This window comes from Mandrillus leucophaeus, unplaced genomic scaffold (assembly GCF_000951045.1).
Source record: "Mandrillus leucophaeus isolate KB7577 unplaced genomic scaffold, Mleu.le_1.0 Scaffold251, whole genome shotgun sequence".
Lineage (NCBI taxonomy): Eukaryota > Metazoa > Chordata > Mammalia > Primates > Cercopithecidae > Mandrillus > Mandrillus leucophaeus.
This window is the reverse complement of record NW_012102599.1, coordinates 3,242,481-3,265,799: the sequence shown is the minus strand read 5'-3', so window position 1 is coordinate 3,265,799 and position 23,319 is coordinate 3,242,481. Positions and strand designations below refer to the sequence as shown.

Sequence of the window (23,319 nt, the reverse complement as noted above, 5' to 3'; positions counted from 1 at the left end):
GAAGTTCCATACCAGCCTGGCCAACATGGCAAAACCCCATCTCTACAAAAACTACCAAAAAAATTAGCCGGGTGTAGTGGCACACATCTGTAGTCCCAGCTACTAGGGAGGCTGAAGCAAGAGAATTGCTTAAACCTGGGAGGCAGAGTTTGCAGTGAGCCAAGATCATGCCACTGCACTCCAGCCTGGGTGACAGTGAGACTCCCTCTCAAAAAAAAAAAAAAAAAAAAAAAGAAAAGGGATTATAGATGTGAGCCACTGCGCCCAGCCTTGGATCATTTTAATCTAGGTGGGAATGGGGGGTGGATTTGAAGTCACATTTTATTGAAAGTAGGAAAGAAGTTGAGACATACAGGAAGTAAATTAGGGCAGAAAGTTCAGAATTAAGAACAAGAATCTCTCAGTCTCTCCTATGCTAAATCATAATTTGTCATGGCCTAAAGCAGGGTGACTTTAGCAGACATAGCCCAACTCTGAGTCCCAGTGCTGAGGGCTGAGTCCCAGTTCCACTTACACCTTGTTGGATGTTGAGGAGGCAGGTCACTTATACCCGCCTTTTAAGCCACAGTTTCTTTCTCTGAGAAAGAATAGTAATACTCACCTCCCCAACTCACAGAATTATTATGAGGATCAAAGTGATCAGACTTGTGCATAAGAATTGCTGTGACACCCAATAAAATGTGAATCATGTCGCTTTTATTACATGTAGGAAAAACGTGATCCATGTTTGGTGAAAAGTTCAGTGAATGAATGGATGAGCCCAGCTTGCTAATCACCTTATTTTGATACAAGACAGGAAGAACTTCATCTATCATATTTTAATCAAGGGGTAAATACAGGAATGACTTCATCTTTTGGGTTTATATAAAACATAACCAACATATACAACCTCACCATTATGAAGCAAGCTCTTTTCCCGTTAAACAACTGATGCTTAGACTTTCTTCACATGGGACAAAAGCTTTTATTCCACTATTTGAGATATGATTTCAAATGCACTATGCCTGAATAAGGTACCATTGAGACTTAAATCACACTAACATATATATGACTATTTCATTTTTTTAAAGCATGGTTTAAGGGGAACTAAGAGGAAAATGTGTTTGGTTTGTTTTGCCTTTTTGTTTTAAATTTTACCAGTAAAGTGTATTTTGTTATCTGTACTGCCAAAGAGGTGAATAATTGTATAAACTAGAGGCCAGTCACCCACCGCTATGGTGGGCTATAAAAGGTCTCTTTCCCTATTTCTTCCATCTTCCTACCCTTGAAATTTTGGATCTCCTGCTTAATTTGACAGGGCAGATAGCTTCGACATTGATTTGAGATTAAAAATAAAACGTACAGACAACATAACCCCTAAATTATAGACGAACAAAAATCTTGGAAGAACACTGGAATAGATCACAGGGAATTGTATTAATTTCTACCGAGATAGCAAAGCCAATATCTGTGACTAATCCGCTCTTGCTATGATCAAAATAGTCATCACAAGCACCATAATGAAAAAAATCCACATGAAGAATCGGTCTATGACTTTCGCCACTTTCTTCCATTCACTCCCTTTGGAATTGGTGGCCTTGTGGTCTTTGAGGCACTTGGCGATGTACTCAATATTCCTCGTCAGCACTTTGTACTGTGCACAGTAACTCTCGGCCTCCTGAGGGTTCTCACCCTGGCAGCCCAGGTCGTTCTTTAAGCGTTTGTTCATGTCTTTCTTTCTGGAAAGGTCTTTGTTCCTGGCTGTTTTCAGGTTAGACTCTGGGAGTTGGCTGTAAACTTTCGTGAGGTGGTCCCGCTCTCTACTGTAGTGCGGGCTGAGGCAGCTTTCACCCACATCATAGACAAACAAGACCCTGGACATGTATTTCAGGATGACCACCCTGGCCCAGTGTGGCACCGGCCGGGCCTCGGCCCCACAGAAGTGGATATTCATCACCATGATGGTCAAGGCAGTGGAGGCTGTGATTAGGGCCATCGTGGCAATGTAGTATTTACCTGGAATTAAAATAACAACAGTAACTGAATTTGCTTTAAAATGGTCCTCATACAGCCATGAGTCACTTAACAACAGGGATATATTCTGAGAAAGGTATTAGTCATTAGGTGATTTTGCTGTTGTGTGAACATCATAGAGTGTATGTCCACAGACCTAGATGGTATAACCTTCTACACACCTAGGTTGCACGGTATAGCCTGTTGATTTGAGGCTACAAATCTGTGCAGCATGTTACTGTATTGAATACCTCAGGCAATTGTACACATGATTATCAAACGGTTAAGTATTTGTGTGTCTAAACATGTCTAAACATAGAAAAGATAAAATGAAAATTGACATTATAATCTTATGGGACCGTTGTATACACGGTCTGTCATTTACCAAAACATTGTTATGAGGCACATGACTGTATTTGGCTTAAAAAGAAACAAACACCCTTTCTAAGGAAGTGTTTTATCCTAGTGGTTACTAGTATAGAATTTTTTTTTTTTTTTTTTTTTTTTTTTTTTGAGACAAAGTCTCGCTCTGTCGCCCACGCTGGAGTGCAGTGGTGTAATCTCGGCTCACTGCAACCTTTGGCTCCCAGGTTCAAGCGACTCTCCTGCCTCAGCCTCCCAAGTAGCTGGGATTACAGGCGCCTGCCACCATGCCCAGCTAATTTTTGTATTTTTAGTTGGGGGGGGGAGTTTCGCCATCTTGGCCAGGCTGGTCTCGAACTCCTGACCTTGAGTGATCTGCCTACCCTGGCCTCCCAAAATGCTAGGATTACAGGTGTGAGCCACCGCACCCAGCTGTAGTATAGACTTTTGAATCTGACTTCCTGGATTCAAATCCCAGCTGTATCACTCCCTGCACTTGTGGCCTTCAGCAAGGCATATAATCCTGCTAAGCCTCAGTTTCCTGGTCGTAAAGTGGGCATAGTAATAATATCTACCTCGCAGGAATATGAGGAGGCTTAATTGAGATGACACATGTGAAGTTCTCAGCACTGTTCCTGGCTCGAAATTAAAAAGTTTGGAAATATTTCCTGAGATCATGAGGTGAAAAACTTTTCCACACTCAACAAACAAACAATTAATGAACTTGACCAGTTCTCAGAACTGTCTTCAGACCTCATTAATATGAAAGCCAATTGCTATTGGATAAGAAAGGAGACTGTGTCACTATTAGTCCTCAAACTGTGATTATATAAAGCACATGTTGATGAAAAAGTGAAATTAAGGAAGGAAACAATTAAGATAAGGCTACAAACTTATGAAATATAGAATAAAAATCCAAGAAGATGAACAAAACCAAAAGCAAAGTTTTGAAAAAGTAATAAAATTGATAAACCTTTGATAAGACCACTTACAGGATAGAGAGAGACATACAGGAAGGGAAAGAGAGAGAGAAGATGGAAAAGACTTATAAAATAGTACAATATTATAAATAACTGTGTAGTCGGGTGCGGTGGCTCACACCTGTAATTCCACCACTTTGGGAATCCCAGCACTTTGGGAGGCTGAGGCTGGTGGATCACTTGAGGTCAGGAGTTGGAGACCAGCCTGGCCAACATGGTGAAACCCCATCTCTACTAAAAATATAAAAAACATTAGCCGGCTGTGGTGGCAAGTGCCTGTGATCCCAGCTACTCAGGAGGCTGAGGCAGGAGAATCACTTGAATCCAGGAGGCAAAGCTTGCAGTGAGCCGAGATTACGCCATTGCACTCCAGTCTGGGCAACAGAGCTAGACTATATCTCAAAAAACAAAAATAAAAATAGCTGTATAATAACATATTTGATAATCTAGGTGAAACTGCTGGAAAAATGTCAGGTGTCAAAATTAGTGCAAGAATAAAGAACACTTTAATAGAAATAGGAATCAATCAAACACCATCCCCCCACCAAAGGCTCTAGGCCCAAAAAGAATTTATAGGTGAGTTTTACCAAACTTTCAAGGAACAAATAATTCCCATCTTATGCAACTTGTTCCAGAAATAGAAAAAGAGGGAAAACTGCCCAGTTCATTTTGTGAAGTCCATTTGACCTGATTCCAAAAGTGACAAGAAAAGAAATATTAAAGCCATTTCACTAATCGACATATTTGAGAAACTTCTACAAAATATTAGCTAACTGAATCCAACAGTGTCTTAAAAGGATAATGTATCATAAGAAAGGAGTTTGGTCCACTTATACAAAAGAGTTCAACATCAGAAGACTTATTGATGTAATTCACGACATTGATGAGTAAAAGAGAAAACACACATTATTATCTTAATAGATGAAGACAAAGTATTTGATAATGTTTGTCATCTACTTATTATTTGTCAAAATCTCTGAGTTAATATATGAGACATTTCTTAAAATGGTAAAGGTCATGGGCCAGAAACCTATATCAAGGGCTACATTTGATGCAGAAAACTTAAGCATATTTCTGTAATATTGTGAACACATTCCATGGGTGCTATGAATAACAAATTATAATTGTTAAATAAATGTTCTCAAGATCTGTGTGCACTTTTCCTAAAAAGATAAATTTCAGCCAGTTGCGGTGACTCACACCTGTTACTTTGGGAGGTCAAGGTGGGAGGATCACTTGAGCCCAGGAGTTCAAGACCAGCCTAGCCAACATAGTGAGACCCTATCCTTTTAATTTTTAAATTTTTTTTCTACATATATATATTATTTTGAGACAAAGTCTCACTCTATTGCCCAGGTTGGAGTGCAATGGTGCAATCTTGGCTCACTGCAACCTTCACCTCCCGGATTCAAGTGATTCTCCTGTCTCAGCCTCCCAAGTAACTGGGATTACAGGCATGCACCACCATGCCCAGCTAATTCTTTTTATAGAGACAGGGTCTCACCATGTTGGCCAGGCTGGTCTTGAACTCCTGACCTCAGGTGATCTGCCTGCCTCGGCCTCCCAAAGTGCTAGGATTATAGGCATGAGCTACCATGCCCAGCCTTCATTTTTAAATAATAAAAATAAATTAAAATAAAATTTAAAAATATAAATTTAAAAACATAAATTTAATTTTAAAAATACAAATTTCTTTTCATAAAAACAGAACAAGCAATTCCTGTGAGACATCTGTCTTTAGAAATTGTGCCAGCTTGCTAGATAATGTCACTGCCCAAGAAGAGAGTGGGACTGTCCCATGATCTTTCCTCGAACAGGGCTATGATCATCACTGCCAATCATTTCTGCCTCAGGAGAGGTAATAAAATGCCAATACATCTCCTTTCTATTAGAGGATGAAAAGCCTTCTGTGTTTAATTCTGAAAAAGAGGGCTCTGTGTGTGTGTGTGTGTGTGTGTGTGTGTGTGTGTGTATTTTGCAAGGACAGACATAAAAAGGAAGCTATCTCCAAATGGAGAAGCCACTGTAGTATCATCTCAATATTGGGTAACTGGACTCAGTAAAGAGTAAAAGGGCAAGGCAACATCTCTTGATATTGGACTCTAAGTTCCTTGGTGTTCTAGAATTTCTCCTTATTGCTTACTTTAAGGAACTCAAACTTAGATCTAGCTTGATTCTGGTAAGCATCTGTTACAACAGCAAGTCCTTGAGATGGAGATGTTGGATCTCAAGGGTATTGGAGGCAGAAAGTAGATGTTAAAGAGGATAGGAAAGCCCTCAGAACAAGCTAGGCAAGGATAAGGGAGGCAGGGGTGGTACCCTCAGTCTGCACTCCAGTCCTTGGAGGGACATTTCATTATTGTAGATTTTTGAAAATTCAGTCTGCTTTGGAATCACCTCAGATTCCCAAATCTTGGCCAAGTTGCTAAATCAAACTCTCCGGGTGTAGGAACTTGCATTTTAATAAGCTCTTCCACTGCTATTATACCCAATGCAGATGAAATTTTTCTGTTAAGGGTAGATGTCAGGCTTAAAAAGCACATCTTTCTTCCATGTTTGCCACTCTTCCCAAGAAGAAAGCCCTTGTCACATGAAATGATAACAATAGTCACTGTTTACTCAGTACTTACCATATGCCAGGGCATGCACTAAGCAGTGACACACAAATTTTACAGATGATGAAGCAGAGACTAAGAGAACAAGTAACTTGCCTAAGTTTGATCAAGGAGTGAACACTGAAGTCAGCATTCAAATGCAGTTTCTTTGACTTCAAAATCAGGTTTTAACCTCTGAGTCATTGGATTTCAGACTTAAACGGAAAATGCATCAGAATCACTCAGAAGGCTTGTTAAAACAGGACGCCAGGGCCTTATCTCCAGAATGTCTGATTCAGTAGGCTTAGGGTGGGCCCTGAGGTTTTGCGTTTCTATAAGTTCCTAGGTGATGCCGATGCTGTACATCTGGGGACCACCACTTTGAGAGCCACTGCTCTAAAGTGTAATGCTTTTCATTGCTCTTTTGTGTAAACCCAGAAACCATAAGACCAGTTTTGATTCCAAAAGCCTTATCTATATTGAAAGATGCTAACTGCAACCACCAGAAAAATTTGAGACAGTCTGTATTGAGTCTGAAATTGGCTCCATTGTTTCAAGTTTAAAGGCACACACACAACCTTAAAGGCATGACCCCAGGCACTACAAAGCTGGGCTTGAAGTGGGAGACACTTAAACTCACCTATCAGGGGGACATTTTCTGAGGCCGGCATGATTTCTGCTACCATTAGTTGAAATACAGTCATGGCCAACAGGATGGTCACTCCCAGGGAGACCTTTTCTCCAGATGCTGCTGGGAGATAAAAACTCAGAGGAGCCAGAAAAGATATGAGGACACATGGGACGAGGAGGTTGACAATATAGAATGAGGACCTCCTCTTCAGAAGGAGGGTGAATGTGACATCCGGGTAAGGCTCAGAGCAGCAGCCATAGGAGATCACATTCTTGACAGCAGGCATGCCATGGACCTCCCATTCCACATCTTCAATGAAGTCAGAGAGATCTCCGCTGTCCAGGGCGTTGAATATGTCTACCTGATTGCCATTGTAGGTCCAGGAACCAAAAGTCAGGTTGCACTGCTGGTTGTCAAAAGGGAAGTAGGTGACATCCACCACACAGGAGCTTTTGGTGATGGCCGGTGCATCCCAGGTGATCAGCCCATCATACCGCAGGACCACATTGGTATTTACAGGCTCTGAAGATTCATCGTCAGCCCTGGAGGTCAGATAAGGAAAATGAAAGCCACATGCTAGGAGAACTTGCCACCTTCCTTACCCCAGGCAGCTCACTGTGCCCATCACTTCAGTGTTTTGGCCATGGAACACCATTTTCCCTGTGACTGTGGCTCGGGAGTCTGGAATCAACTCTAATTTGTCCTTCTCCTCTATCTTCTGTAACTGGTCAGGGCCAAGTTCTCTTGGAGTCTTCCTTCAAAGCATCTCTGCTCTCTATCCCTTCCTGTCCATTCCCAATGCCACTTTCTTGGTCCAGGTGTAATGATTTGAACACACAGACAAAAAGTAGGCCTGTCGATACCAAAATCTACTTACTTGATTTGTTAACTTTAGGCACAAGAATATTAAAATAAGCTTTTTATGGCTATTATAAAAGCTATACATGTTTATTTGTAACATTTGGAAAACTCAGAGGAAAAAAAGTCGTTCACCCATAACTTTAGAGATAGTCACTTATTCCAGATATATCTTCTTTTGCTTTATCAATATTTATGCCTTGTATTTTGGGGTACAGAATTTCTATTTTTCTCTAGGGAATTACTCTTTCTCCATTGCCATTGCAAGGCAGAGGAAATGTTGGTCAAGGTGCCCCAGTGTCCCTGGCCAAAGGACGGCTGGGTGGCCCAGGCTTGGTCCAACAGATTCACCCTTTCCAGAGTTTAGGTCTTAAGCAGAATGATCCAGAGACCAAAAACATCACCCTAGTGATGGCTCCCTATTCAGAAAAAAATAGACAGTGCCTCTTGTCTTGAACGCTAGGGCAGCCTTGGTTCTGTCTTTTCCAAGAGTTGGTTGTTTACTTTTTCCTTTATTTAAATGAGATGTGCCACATCCTTCTAACAAATTCCTATTTCACAAGGTTGCCAAAGTCAGTTTCTGATGCTTACAACCAAAGAGTCTTAATTGGTACATTTCTGTTAACATTTGGATGCATATTTTTGCAGTCTTCCTTACAATTTTTTCCCTGCAAAGTATATTTTGGCTAAATATAATGTGGTATTCTGGATTGGATCCTGGAACAGAAAAAGTACATTCACGGAAAAACTGGTAAAATCTGAATAAAGTAGTTTAGTCAATAACATTGTATTTATTTTGATAAGTATATTATGGTTATGTAAGAGGTAACATTAGGGGAAACTGCGTGAAGGGTATAAGGGAATTCTGCACTATCTTTGCAACTTTTCTATAAATCTAAAAATTATTCCCCAATGTAAAGTTAATTTGCAAAAAATAAAAAGGAAAAAAAAAGATGAAACAAAATTTTTAAAAATACATGGTCATCTGTTCATACTCTTCTACAACATTCTTTTCATGTCTAAATAGCATTCTATTATATTCCACTATATTAGATACACCATAGTTATTTAACCAGTCTAACTGAGGCTTGACATTATGGTTGCTTCCAGTTTTTGTATTTATAAGCAACGCTGCAGTGGACATCTCTGTAGCTGAGTCTTTACATTTATCCACTGACCCTTTCCTTAGGTTAAATTGCTGAAAAAGGATGTGCTGGGTCAGAACAGGCATGTTTTTGGAGGCGGTAAGGGATAAAAGACTACATATTGGCACAGTGTACACTGCTCCGTGACAAGCACACTAAAATCTCAGATTTCACACTATACAATTCATCCATGTAAGTAAAAAACACTTGTACCTCAAAAGCTATTAAAATAAAAAATATATTGGCTGGGCGTGGTGCTCATACCTGTAATCCCAGCACTTTGGGAGGCCGATCACTTGAGGCCAGGAGTTTGAGACCTGCCTGGCCAACATGGCAAAACCCTGTCTCTACTAAAAAAGTACAAAAATTAGCCAGGCATGGTGGCGCACGCCTGTAGTCCCAGCTACTCGGGAGGCTGAGGCAAGAGAATTGCTTGAACCCAGGAGGCGGAGGTTGTAGTGAGTCAAGATTGCACCACTGCACTCCAGCCTGGGTGACAGAATGAGACTTCGTCTCAATAACAAAAAAAAATAATAATAAAATAAAATAATGCATGTCTGTATATATTTTTTAAAGAACAGACATGTTTTTAAGGTTTTTATTTTTTCCACTCATTAGAAATTGGGTGCCACAATATTAACTCTAATCTACTGAGGAGGAGGAGGAGGTATGGACCGAGTTCACTCCATACTCAAGGGGATCTTTAATTGTGAGTGTTTGTGAAGATAACAAAATAAATTTTTTGAAAATGCCTGAAGTTTCCTCCTGTAACAGTGAGAAATGTGTACAGTTAGCTATCTGAGAAGTGAGAACTAGACCTGAACTAAGAACACTGCTCACCCATTCTACTTCCTTGGTGCAAGAGGAGAGATCTGGGGATCAGAGAGAATCTGTGTGGGGCTAAGACAATTGCACTGGGCAGGGTCCCTGTAGGGAAGTAGATGGCCTACTCCAATTAGATAAACTGAGGAGAGTTTAAGAAAGGGACTGTTCACAAAGGTATGGATACGATGCAGAGAAACCATTCCTGGACATGAAGAGGTGAGGAGAAAGTGCAGTTACCAGAACCTGGAAGGAAAGATTTGCGTGAAGAGGGTCACCATGATAGCAGTGATGACTTTCCTTCAGGGAACACATCCAGGCAAAGATAACCTCCCAGGAAGACGGCGAGGGAATATACACGCTAACCTCACTCTCTCTTCTCCCTGCAATTGCGCACTGGTGCTCCACATTGGCCAAACCCAACCCCAAGCCAAAGGGCAAGGGAACCTGCTGACCAAAAACATCACCCCAGCTACTTTGGAGTAGGTTGTGGGGTTTTTTGTTTGTTTTCGTTGTTGTTGTTGCTGTTGTTGTTTGTTTGTTTGTTTGAGACGGAGTCTCGCTCTTGTCACCCAGGCTGGAGTACAGTGGCACCGTCTCAGCTAATTGCAACCTCCGCCTCCCGGGTTCAAGCGATTCTTCTGCTTTAGCCTCCTGAGTAGCTGGGATTACAGGTGCCAGACACCACGCCTGGCTAATTTTTGTACTTTTAGTAGAGACGGAGTTTCGCCATGTTGGCCAGGCTGGTCTTGAACCCCTGACCTCAAGTGACCCACCCGCCTCAGCCTCCCAGGGTGCTGGGATTACAGGCGTGAGCCACCGCGCCTGGCCGTTTTTTTTTGTTGTTGTTCGTTTGTTTGTTTGTTTGTTTGTTTGTTTTTTGAGAAGGGGTCTCATCCTGTTGCCCAGGCTTTAGTGCAGTGGTACAATCTTGGTTCACTGCAACTTCCACCTCCCAGGTTCAAGTGATTCTCCTGCCCCAGCCTCCCGAGTAGCTAGGATTATAGGTGTGCACCACCACGTCCAACTAATTTTTGTATTTTTAGTAGAAGCAGTGTTTCACCATTTTTACCAGGCTGATCTCAAACCCCGACCTCAGATAATCTGCCTGCCGTGGCCTCCCAGAGTGCTGGTTTCGCAGGTGTGAGCCACCGTGCCTGGCCTTGAGTAGTTTAAATACATTGTATTAAAATATATGTATTTTTTGTAGAGACGATGTCTCACTATGTTGCCCAGGCTGATCTTGAGCTCCTGGCCTCATACGATCCTCCTACCTTGGCTTCCCAAAGTGCTCGATTACGGGTAGGAGCCACCGCGCCCAGCCAAGACATTATTATTTAATCACTTCATGACCAATATCTTATTGTTTATCTCCCTGGTTTTTTTGATCATATCACAGCTCAAAACTTGCAGTGACTTCCTATAGCCCACACAATACTTCTACACTTCCTCAGTTGAGTGTTGTAGATATTCCATGATCTATTCCCACCTCACTTTCTAGCTGTGTGCCTTCTGCTGGTCTCCTTCACTCCCACTCCACCAATCAAGACTGAAATCCCAACAAACCCTGTGAGTTTCTCTCACTTAAACTCTTTCTTCAACTCACAATAGTCCCCCTTTTCTGCATGTAGCAGTCTAACACATCCTTCAAGACTCTGCTCAGAGGCCACCTCTGTGAAGCCTTCCCTGCCTCTCCAATCAGATATCTTTCCATCCTTGAAGGGCCACAGCACTTTACTTCTGTGTTGTAAGAGACTTGCATTTTTACCTTGCATTATAGTTTTTACATACATAGCTTATTAGATTGTTCCTTGAGGTCAGAGATTGGGTCTTAAAATGCTCATTTACTTCTCATAAAAATATCATGGAGATTTGAGTTCAGAACCTGATTCAGGTTTCATAACCTTAGGTGGGTTATATCTCTGTCACTCACCTGTAAAAGTGGGCATTATAAAACCTTAAGGCTTCTTTTAAATTTTTATGTTAAACAAACTATGTACATTAATTTCTATTGCTGCTGTAGCAAACTACAACAAACCTAAACCTAATGTCTTTTTTTCTTTTTCTTTTTTTCTTGAGATGGCATCTCACTCTGTCGCCCAGGCTGGAGTGCAGTGGTGCCATCTTGGCCCACTGAAACCTCCGTCTCCTGGATTCAAGCAATTCTCCTGCTTCAGCCTCCAGAGTAGCTAGGATTACAGGCTCCCACCACCATGCCTGGCTAATTTTTTTGTATTTTTAGTAGAGACGGGATCTTGCCATGTTGGCCAGGCTGGTCTCAAACTCCTGACCTCAAGTGATCCACCCACCTCAGCCTCCCAAAGTGCTGGGATTACAGGCATGAGCCACCGTGCACAGTCCCTAATGTCTTAAAACAACACAAATTTAGCATCTTAACAATTCTAGAGGTCAGAAATCCTAAAACCAATGTGACCAGGGCTGCATTCCTTCTGGAGGCTCTAGGGGAAGATCTGGTGCCTTTCCTTTCCCACCTTCTAGAAGCCACCTACATCCCTTGACTCAGGGCCCCCTCCTTGCATCACTAACCTCTGCTTCCTTTGTGGCATTGCCTATTCTGACCATCTCATCTCCCTCTTAAAAGGACCCTTATGTTTACATTAGGCCCACCAGGATAATCTCCCCCATCTCAAATCTTTAATTCAATCATACCTGCAAAGTCTCTTTTGCCATGTAAGATAAATCTTACAGGTCTTGGGGATTAGGATGTGGACATCTTTGTGGGGGGCATTATTCTATCTATCATACTTCGTAAAGCCCCAACTCCATGCAGACACATAGTAAGTGGCCAATATGTATTAATTTCTTCCCCTTCCCTCTGTTTCTAACTGTGTTTCGTGTTCTCAATTAAAACATGAAAAAATTACAGGGACAAAAAGTAAGCTGGAGGTTGGGAAGGCATGTTTAATAATATAACCCTCACAGAATATTTAAATTGCTTTCCTCTTACCTTCCCTTTCCTCAGCCCCTCAGTGGCCTTCAGGCAGCAATATGGTTTGGCTGTGTCCCCACCCAAATCTCATCTTGAAATGTAGCTCCCAGAATTCCCACATGTTGTGGGAGGGACATGATGGGAGGTAATTGAATCATGGGGGCGGGTTTTTCCTGTGCTGATCTTGTGACAGTGAATAAGTCTCACGAGATCTGATGGTTTTATAAAGGGGAGTTCCTCTGCACAAGCTCTCTTGACTGCCACCATGTAAGATGTGACTTTGCTTCCCATTTGCCTTCAGCCATGATTGTGATGGCTCCCCAGCCATGTGAACTGAGAGTCCATTAAACCTCCTTCCTTTATAAATTATCCAGTCTTGGCCATGTCTTTATTAGCAACATGAAAACAGACCAATACAGGCAGCCCCTTCTCCTCTTCTGTATCTGATCAAAGACTGAGCTAACTTTAGTTGTTTTGCAATTGAGCAAAAATGACTTTCCCAGCCTTGGCTGTAAGAAGCCCATTCCTGGGAACTGGAGAGGAGCAGGCTGGTGAATGAGGGAGCAGGGAGAGTCGCCCAGTGTTTTCAGTCCCCAGAGTGCCTGGAACCTCAGCGTAGACTTGTCTGTTTACTCAGTCCCAGGATCCCTTCCTCGTTCCATCTCCAATGTCTCTGTCTTTCACATATTCACTTTTCCTTCCTTTCCATATCAAAAAGAAGTTCCCCCCTCTCTTGCTGGCTAACTTCCCTTCCGGTCCTGTGAGTCCTCTCCTTCCATGCCTCCTTCAGGATTTTGCCTCCTTTGGTCCCTCTTCTCTCTGGCCGCTCTAGCCACTTTCCAACTCTGTTCGCAAGTCTCTCCTGCCAAATTCCTTTTCTCCCTGGCCCTTCTACCTCTCCCATCTCCTTCCACGCACTGCTTTCAAAAGTAACTGATACCTGCTGTTGTCCCGTTTCCTCTTCCTTTTATTTCTTGACTCCCGCATTTTGATGTCTTTCCGACAAGTACAACTAGGCAAATCTCAAGACTTCTCCTAAGTCTTCATCTTCTTTAACTCTTCCCAAATATTGGGATTATGGGTTGTTCCTAGACATCCTCTCTTCCCTTGGTTTTCATGACATGACTCTCTCAGTTCTCCTTCTACCTCTTTAACCACTAACTCTAAGTTTCCTCTGTAAATTCCTTAAATGTAGAGGTTTTTTCAACTTTATCGTCAGCCATTTTCTTTCCTTCCATGAGTAGTTCTATAGGACTTTAGGGGCTTTTGGCATCTCCATTAGCCCTGACCATTTCTCCAGGTTTCAGATTTGCCTCTGCAATCTCATTATTGGACACTTCCTTAGGGATGTTTCTTTGGTTCCCCAAACTGAACATCAAATTCATCCTCTTTTTTTCCAAACCTGTTTTTCCTCCCCCTCCTTTATTTCCAGTCTCATTTGGAAGTCTTGCCATTCTCTAAATCATCTTATATGGCTAAGGATAGCTACATAAGCTGGCCTTAAAGCTAAATTCTAGACAAATTCTTTTGAATACAATAGGGCACCCAGTTCCTCACCAGGTCTAAAATCCAACCATTAAAACTGCTCATTAAAATCCAACCACTGGGGCCAGGCATGGTGGCTCATGCCTGTAATCCCAGCACTTTAGAAGGCCAAGGCAGGAGGATTGCTTGAGCCCAGGAATTTAAAACCAGCCTGGACAACAGACAATATAGTGAGACCTCATCTCTATAAAAATTTTTGTAAAAATTAGCTGGGTGTTGTAGTGCATACCTGTAGTCCCAGCTACTCAGGAGACTGAAGTGAGAGGATCACTTTGTTACCCATGGAGGGTCTCAACTACAGGTCATCCATGTTCTTGATATTTTGAACAAAGAATTGGACAAAATGCACAAATAAAGCAATGAAAATACAGAACAATGAAAGAAACAATAAACACTCAGAGAATTATTGAAATGAAACTACACTCCACAGAGTGGGTGTGGGCTCAAGTAAGCAGCTCAAGATCACAGGTTACAAAATCTTCTGGGTTTTAAGTACCCTCTAGAGGTTTCCCATTGGTTGCACCCTATGTAAATAAAAACTTGGCCCATAACCAATTGGAGGCTGAAGTGAAGTTACACCCTATGCAAATGAAGATATGATCTACAACCAATCAGAGGCTGAAGTGAAGTTATAACTCATGCAATGAAGACTTGGTCTGTGACCAATTGGAAGCTGAAGTGAAGGCTCCCTGTCTACAGACCCTATTGAGGAGAATACTGTCACAACTTGAGCCCAGGAGGTCAAAGCTGCAGTAAGCTACGATCACACCACTGCACTGTAGCCTAGGTGACAGAGCAAACCACCAGCCCCCCCACCAAAAAAAAAACCTGACCATGAAAACCCTGCCATAATGAATTCAAATTTAAAATTTCTGTAATCTGATTTTACCTAATCTAAAAATGTCAGTGGCCTTATATTAACCACTATACTAACCATATACTAATAGTAAACATTCCCACCAGAACTTTGAGCCCCAATTCATTAATTTCTCTATCGATTTACTGAAAGAGCCAGTATCTACATGAACTGTTACATTGCTAAAAAGCTCACTATTTCTTGGGACAATTCATTGCCGAAGTTATTAGGGAATTTTTTTTTTTTTTGAGAGCTTATCTTCCCTTTGGTTTCTACCGATTATCTTGGGTTTTGTCTTCTGGAACATTGTTCTCTTTTTTCCACCCTACTTTCTCTCTGATTGCCTAAGGTAACCATCATCAAGTCTTCAAGGTTTCTCTCTTCCAAACTAAGCATCAGCAAATTCAACTGTTCTTCTGTGAAGTGGCATCCAGGCCCATCTCCTTCCTGATCACTCCCTACCAGTCTAGCCCCATGGATTTGGGCACGAACAGTGACTCTAGATGCAAAGCATCTTCCTGCCTGGGTGTCTTTACTACACTGGACTGATTCACTTACTCCCTACCCCTATTTCTCCTTCTTGCCACAACTCAGGAAGCCCGTTGTGTTGCCTATGACATTCTCTACCTGCTTCTGAGAAGCAGTGATATTGTATCTGGCATCAGTAGATTCTACAGAGTCAGAGATTCAGCTAGAAGGACTGAGCTCAGGGAAATAGCCATGACTAAGGGCCCTTCTTTGCCGGATCCTGTAACACTCTTCCATTTTCATTTCGATTTGTTAAAGGCATGAAGATGTCATCCAACCATAGCTCCTTTTAGAGGTTCCTCTACACAGCAAAACTCTGAGAAGTTTTACTGAGAAGGAGAAGGCAAAGGAGAAGAGAGGAGCAGAAACAGAATTGTCCATGACAAGAGCACAGAGATGACTAAAGAGTCAACCAGAGGAACAAAAAAGAGATGATGAATCAGTGTGGTGAAAGGCTCTGTGTAAAGGAGTGGGGAGTGGGGAAGGGAGAATGAGGACAGTACCGACCAAAGCCACAGTAGGCTTGTTTGAGCTCACAAGTACATAACTGGCTTCTCTAATAAGGGAGCAGTGGAGTCAGCTTAACTTAGGGTGCCTTGTAAGCTTGCAAAGAAGCATTTCAGTAAGACATGGTCACCGCCTCAGCCAATCAAAACAGGAAGGAGAGGAGAACCACCATTCTGTTTGATTTCTGGAGAGAATTTTTAGAACTTACAGAATGCTTGCCGGCACAGCAGCTCGTGCCTGTAACCCCAGCACTTTGGGAGGCCAAGCTGGATGGATCGCTTGAGCTCAGGAGTTCAGAACCAGCCTGGGCAACATGGTGAGACTCTGTCTCTACTAATAAAAAATAAAAAATAGCTGGGCATGGTGGCATGCACCTGTAGTCCCAGCTACTCAGGAGGCTGAGGTGGGAGAATAACCTGATCCTGGGAAGTTGAGGCTGTAGTGAGCCATGATTACACCACTGCACTCCAATGTGGGTGATAGGAGTGAGAGCTCGTCTTAAAAAAAAAAAAAAAAGAATTTACAGAATGCTGTAAGAGATCATCTGTGTCAATGAAATTATCTTTCTTTTTCTTTTTCTTTTTTTTTTTTTTGAGATGGAGTCTCACTCTTGTCACCCAGGTTGGAGTGCAGTGGTGCAATCTTGGTTCACTGTAACCCCTGCCTCCCAGGTTTAAGTGATTTTCCTTCCTCAGCCTCCCAAGTAGCTGGGATTACAGGCACCTGCCACCACACCCAGCTGATTTTTTAATTTTTAGTAGAGACGGGATTTCACCATGTTAGCTAGGCTGGTCTTGAACTACTGACCTCAGGTGATCCACCTGCCTTGGCCTCCCAAAGTTCTGGGATTACAGGGGTGAGCCCCCACACCCTGCCTGTATCAATGAAATTACTCTCCTGCACTCTGCGGACTAGAGAGTGGTAATGGACATTGTGGCTTGTGTTCTTGCTCTCTCTGTGTGTGTGTGTGTGTGAGAGAGAGAGAGAGAGAGAGATAGAGAGAGAGAGAGAGAGACAGAGAGAGTGAACACAGGCAGGGAGTGTAAACTGAAGGAATAAAGCTCAGTACTTGAATGTTATCTTCCTGTTATCTTCCTTGGGAAGGGATACAGACCACTCAGAGTGGGGAATGAACAGAAAGAACAGGGCTATGATTCCAGAGGTCATGACCCTTAGATGAGCTCTCTGAGTAAGGAGTGAGACTAAAATCCAGGCTGCAACCCACCCGTGTTGCTTCCTTAAAGGAAATCCATGCCCACTGGAAGCCTCTACCCAGGGGAGCCCCCTGAGCTGCCCCTCATTCACATCCTTCTGAGCCACAGAGGAACCTTCCCACTCCACAGAAACGGGTCTAGAACAAAAAGAGAGAGAAGCTCCTTCGACAACAGGTGGGGCCACTGAGCTTGAATGGTGACCAGAGATCTGGTATTTTTCTCAAAATGCTGCCCATGGACCCACAGTACCTACGTCTTCCGGAGCTTGTAGAAATGCAGAATCACAGGCCTGCCCCATACCCGTGGAATCACAATCCGTATTTTAACAAACTCCCTGGGCGATTCATATGCACCTTCCAGCCTGCGAAACATAAATCTTACCTACCCATTGTACAAGGCCCCTTGCTCTGAGACTGGGAAAAAGTCACTTTGTATCCTGTAAACTGGTTCATCCTCCACTCCACGCAAAACCCCAAATCCACAGGTCAGTTTCTAGATGGCCCATTCCAGTTTAATTAATTGTTGATACATGATCTTGGATGGTGAATGTCACTGTTAAGGGTTGAATTGTGTCCCTGAAAAATTCACATATTGAAGTCTTAGCCCCCAACACTCAGAATGTGACTTGATTTGAGAATAGCATGATGGAAGATGTAATTAGTTAGGTTAAGATGAAGTCACGCTGGAGTAGGGTGGGCATCTAACCCAATATGACTGGTGTTCTTATATAAAAGGGAAATTTGGACACGGAACACACAGGAGAACGACATATGAAGATGAAGGCAGAGCTCAGAGTGACGCTCTACAATGCTAGGAACACCAAAGACTGCCAGCAAACCACCATTAGCTAGAAGAGAGGCCTGGAACAGATCCTCCCTCACAGCCCTCAGTGGAAACCACGCTGTCAACACCTGCATCTCAGACGTCTCAACTCCAGAACTGTGAGACAACACGTTTGTGTTAAGTCACCTAATTTGTGCTACTCTGTTACGGCAAAGTTAGTCCTAGCAAACTAACGCAGCCTCCACTTTCCCACCTGAAAAAGGGGCATGTAGATTGATGGTTTCCTTCCAGCTCTAAGCTTTTATGACATATTATTTCCTGATCTAAGATTCTATGACCGTTATTTCAGGAGTCCTAGGAACATGGATTAATATTTAATTTCATGCATGTTTTAAACATTCCTTTTTCATTATGTTTAAATTCTATGAAATCAACACATTCGTGCCTGAAAAGCCTCAGTTCTGAGCTGCACTTACTTGTTATATAAGACGATGTCCGGCCTCCACACGAGGTCACTGGGGATCCTGATGGAGTCTAGGCCATCGTACTGATCTCGGTCCCATGTGAGATAGGCATCGTGCCAGATTTGGCGGATCCACAAATAGGCGGTCAGAATTTGGTTTCTTTCATCCTGCACAATGAATGCAGATGTAACTTTACCTAGCAGACACTTGAAATGTCTTCCATTGATAGGACACTTGTTCTTCACAATAGGAATTTCACAAACACTCATCTATTTTCAATAAGTAAGTGAGAGCTTCATTCTTTATTTATTCTATACCCTTGATTGACTACCAAGATCATTCTTTTCCTCCTAGATTTAGTGTTCAGAATGTAAAGTGGACAAATATTTCAGTCTTGATAGCTTTGCATGGATCAACTGCCCATATTTCCTGAAAATTGATCAATGAATGATGTACTTGAAAGCAAAAGTCAGGAAATAACAACGTGCAGAAGGAAAATCTTTCAAGTTTCATAACATTGTGTGATTAAATATAGATAAGCACTAATAAGCTATGCCATCTTAAAACACTATCTTTTTTAAAAAAAACTGAGATTGGCCAGGCGTGGTGGCTCATGCCTGTAATCCCAGCACTTTGGGAGGCCGAGGCGGGCAGATCACGAAGTCAGGAGATCAAGACTATCCTGGCTAACACGGTGAAACCCTGTCTCTACTAAAAATACAAAAAAAATTAGCCAGGCGTGGTGGCGGGCACCTATAGTCCCAGCTACTCAGGAGGCTGAGGCAGGAGAATGGCGTGAACCCGGGAGGCAGAGCTTGCAGTAAGCCAAGATCACACCACTGCACTCCAGCCTGGGCAACAGAGTGAGACTCTGTCCCCCCTATCCCCCACCCCCCACCAAAAAAAAGGATTGAGATTAAATTCACATTAAAACTCACCATTTTAATCATTTTAGAAGGGAACAATGCACTGGTTTCCAATATATTCACAATGTTGTGCAACCATCACCACTGCCTAACTCAAGAGCATTTCTTCCCCCCGCAAAGAAACCCCATAATCATTAAGAACTCACTGGCCATTTTCCCCTTCCTCCCCGCAGACCCTGGCAACCTCTGTGCTGTTTTCTGTATCTACGGATTTACCTATTTTGGACATTTTATATAAATGGCAGCATACAGTATGTACCCCCACCATTCCTTAGATTTTCTAAGACTGTTAAGGTTAATGACCAGGATTAGGTAACATTTTGTGAAATTAACTAGTTTTGTAGAAAGCTTCCTTTTCCCGGCGTTCTCTTCTCCCACCAGCTTGCATACGGGCTGTCATTCCCTCAGATTCCCAGTTAAGACATTCTCTTCAGAAAGCGTGGTTGTTTATCCTCTGAGAATCATTCCACAGAGTCAGCACCATGTATCACTCACCATATCCTTAATCTGAGAGAGCGTGATCTGCAGTGTGACATTCAGGACTGTATCTGTATCTTCCACCGGACGAAGAGCATTGGAATAATCTTCAAAAAGGTCATTAAACAACTTCTGAGCATATTTTCCATCTGCCGTCTCCACAGCTACTCAACAAGAGGGATCTGGATCAACCTTCAGAGTGTTGTATGTATTTCAAGACAAAGAACACAAGACTGAGGTCTAAAATGGGGGATGGCCCAGCACTGGCGAGGGACAGCTTTGGGTGGATGGATGAGTTGTTTTTCTGGCATGCGCTACCAAGGTCAGAGGCAGTAGGAAGCACAGAGCCATTCCACGCAGTGGAATCATCTGTTTTGTCCTCCCCGCCCTGCCCCACCTCCCACCAAAGCAATAGCCCCAGATGAGACAAGATGGTTCCATGTCACCAGCCGCTCACCTCTCAGTCTGGAAGCAGCAAAGTAAATCCAGCAAAAGGAGATGCAGGAATGGGACCAGTTCATCTTTTTCCTGAGCCTCTATAATAAAGTCTCGGTCAGGCAGCGTGGTCTTCCGCTTCTCCCTGTGAATACGAAGGATCTGGGCACAAGGAGCCCACACTGCCGCAGCCTTATGGCAGCAGCTGGAGAGCTCAGGCTTGCATTGCACGCAGGACCTAGATCCTGAGATCCAGGCCTGCCCTCCCTCCCCTCCAGTAATTTGAGACTGGCAACTCCAGTGGCTGAGATGCCGGAAACCCAGGGTGCGTTAGGTCCAACAGTGCTGTTCTGGGGGGCCATCTAGGGTCCCTAGCCACTCTCAGCAGAAACAACCAGACAGAAGAGGAGGTAGACGCAGGCAGCAGGGGTATGCCTGACACCCCAGAGACTCCATCTAAGCAGAATGGGAGCTTTCTATACCCACCATGAGCAGATTCAGCCTGGGTCTGGGGACTAAGGGAAGCCTAACGGATTGAGCCATGGGACGGCTGTCCAGAAAGACTCTATGCGCTTTTAGCAGCGTTTGAAGAGAGAAAGAGACACGGTTCTATGATCTCCAGAATATATTGGCATTTTGGTTTTTCTCTGCCTCAGCTTCTGATCCCTCCTGCAGCTGTCCCTCTGGGCACGGATCTTGCATAGTAAATGTTTGTGAGTATATGTGTGAGGGGGTGTGCTGGATGGGTGGATATTCACCCACTTAAGAAGCAGCAACACTGTGAGTTGGATTTGGACTTGACCCCCTGGGTTCGACTGCCAGCCCAAACCCTGACGAGCTCTGTTATTCTGGATAAGTCACCGAACTTCTCTGAGCCTTCCAGAACTTCCAGACTGGGGAAAATAATATTTCCTCTCTCTAGAGCTACTGAGGTATCTGTATGTGAAAGCACTTTCTAAATATCAGTAATTTTCATATTTGATCAGCTTTGCAGATCCAGAATTTCTATGTTTACCAAGTCACACAGGATTTACCAGCTCAAAAAAAAAAAAAGAAAAAGAAAAACTGGCTCAAAGGCTGACCAAATCAGCATGAGAATAATAACCAATGGTGATACTACTAATGATGATACCCTTTGCATTTGAATGCTACTTCATATAAAATTTCAGTCATTTCTCGTATGTGATATAATTTTACTCCTTCAGAAAAATGTCAATTTTCAATTGCTCCTTACTCTGTAAACTCATGTCTGCCCTTACTATTGCCTGGAGAATCTGCTTTGGAAAACCATATTGAGATAATTTGGTTGCCTGGAATCGAAGTGAGGAAATTGGATAGCTCTGTTTCATCAGGTTACAGCCGCCTGATGAGTCACCCCATCTCTCTTCGGGAATGTATCCTTTGAGTGGAACAGACACTCCAGCCAACGGCAAAGTGTTTCTTAATTGCCTGTCCCCTTGTGTTGATTGTGAAGACATTATTTTTCTGACGTCCCTAGTCTGACTCATTCATCAAATGACACAGTTCCGGGTGCCCACGCTCAGTCCTCCTTCAACAAACCATCCACTTTGGTATCTCAGAGGTGGAAGGTACTTTTGAAATTGAGTTTAATGCCTCACTTCCATATGAGGAAACTGAGGCCCAGGGATGCAGAGTGGCTTCCCTCCAGCAGTGATCGGCCAGAGACAGGATCCAGGCCCCCTGCCCCAATCCACTGTGCTCCCCGCCCCGTTAACAATGCATCTCTTCCTTCTCATCGTCTTTCATCAATGTGGCTTTTGATGCCAGCTGGGTGGTGACTTCCTTGTGTGTAGAGGATCTTTACCTTATATGTCTTTGATTCCTTACAGCACTCATAGGGTTGAATTGTAGTTGACACAGGGCCTACCTTGAATGGTGTCCCCTCCCTTCCTATCCCACTCCCCTCCTTTCAGGTCTCTTCTCCCCTCAGGGACCTCTTTTAGGTTGAAGTTGCTGAGAACCTTTGCCCATTGGGGTCCAGTGTCCTGGGGGGCATCCCTGACTCCATTCCAGGAGGATGACGGCAGTGCTCCCGTTCTTTAGAATAGAGTCCTGTCTGACAAAGAATCCTAGTGAATTCTATGGTTAAAAGATTCTCTGCCCAGCAGCAGCGTGGGGATGGGAAGAACAAATACCTTCATTCTGCTACATGTGTTTTTTAAAACAAAAATTACAAGAGTCAAACGTCATGTTTTGCAAAGAATGTTTTTCCCACAAATGAATATGGCATGAATACTTTCTCCATTTCATTAAATACAGGATCAGAGCATTTCTAACCTGTAAAGAGCTCTTCAAGGACCATCTAGCTGAGGTCACTCATGTTACAGATAAAGAAACTGAGGACTAGAGAAGTCAGAAGCCTTCACAAGGACATAACCCATTGCCCTGAGTCTCAATACAGTGCTCCCTACACAACACCAGTGCAGCTGGTGAGGAAGTTCAGAGGAAATCAAGGTCGAGTGCGCCTTTAGGAGGTTTGGGAATGCGCTTCCTTTCAGCCAAGGGCAGGTGGGACCTCGATCTGCCCCACAGGAGGGTGGGTAAAGGATGCTGACTGTCCACCGAGAACCATGCCAGAGACCCTCAACCTCTCCAGGAGCCTGGGCTCTTTGCAGAGGAGTGCTGTCCTAGGTACTCAGAGCCATGACGCCTGCTAACCAGTGCTTCACAACTCACTGAAACGACAGGAGACACCTCAATGGGACGCCATTCCCAAGGGCCTATTTCACTGCTTTCTAAGTTTGCTGGATTTATCCTGGATATATGTCTTGAAAAAAAAAAAAAACTCTCAAAGTTGCTTTAAAAGAGAGCTATGTGAATTCCTTCACCTTGCACCAGAGTTTAGGATAAGCGTTGGTAGTTAGGACGCAAAGTCATGCTGAAAGGGCTGCCCATGGCACCACTCTCCAAACATTTTGGGGTTTACTTCTGTCTTTGTTTTCTTTCTTTCTCTCTCTTTCTTTCTTTCTTTCTTTCTTTCTTTCTTTCTTTCTTCTTTTTTTTTTTCTTTTTGAGAAGGAGTCTTGCTCTGTCGCCCAGGCTGGAGTGCAGTGGCGCGATCTTGGCTCACTGCAACCTCCACATCCTGGGTTCAAGCAATTCTCTGCCTCAGCTTCCCAAGTAGCTGGGATTACAGGCACCTGCCATCATGCCCAGCTTTTTTTTTTTTTTTTTTGCATTTTTAGTAGAGACGGATTTTCACCATCTTGGCCAGGCTGATCTTGAACT

At 43.2% G+C, this 23,319-nt stretch overlaps 1 protein-coding gene across 1 annotated transcript; it reads right to left on the bottom strand.

Moving 5' to 3' along the window:
• Nucleotides 1–765: 765 nt before the first annotated feature.
• Nucleotides 766–20,300, bottom strand: CHRNA9 (cholinergic receptor, nicotinic, alpha 9 (neuronal)). Its single transcript, XM_011983580.1, has 5 exons — nucleotides 20,093–20,300; nucleotides 19,654–19,799; nucleotides 18,245–18,399; nucleotides 6,570–7,102; nucleotides 766–1,995 (listed from the first exon to the last, which is right to left on the bottom strand). The coding sequence occupies exons 1-5, from the start codon at nucleotides 20,154–20,156 to the stop codon at nucleotides 1,454–1,456; spliced, it is 1,440 nt and encodes a 479-aa protein (XP_011838970.1). The 5' UTR covers nucleotides 20,157–20,300; the 3' UTR covers nucleotides 766–1,453.
• Nucleotides 20,301–23,319: the final 3,019 nt, after the last annotated feature.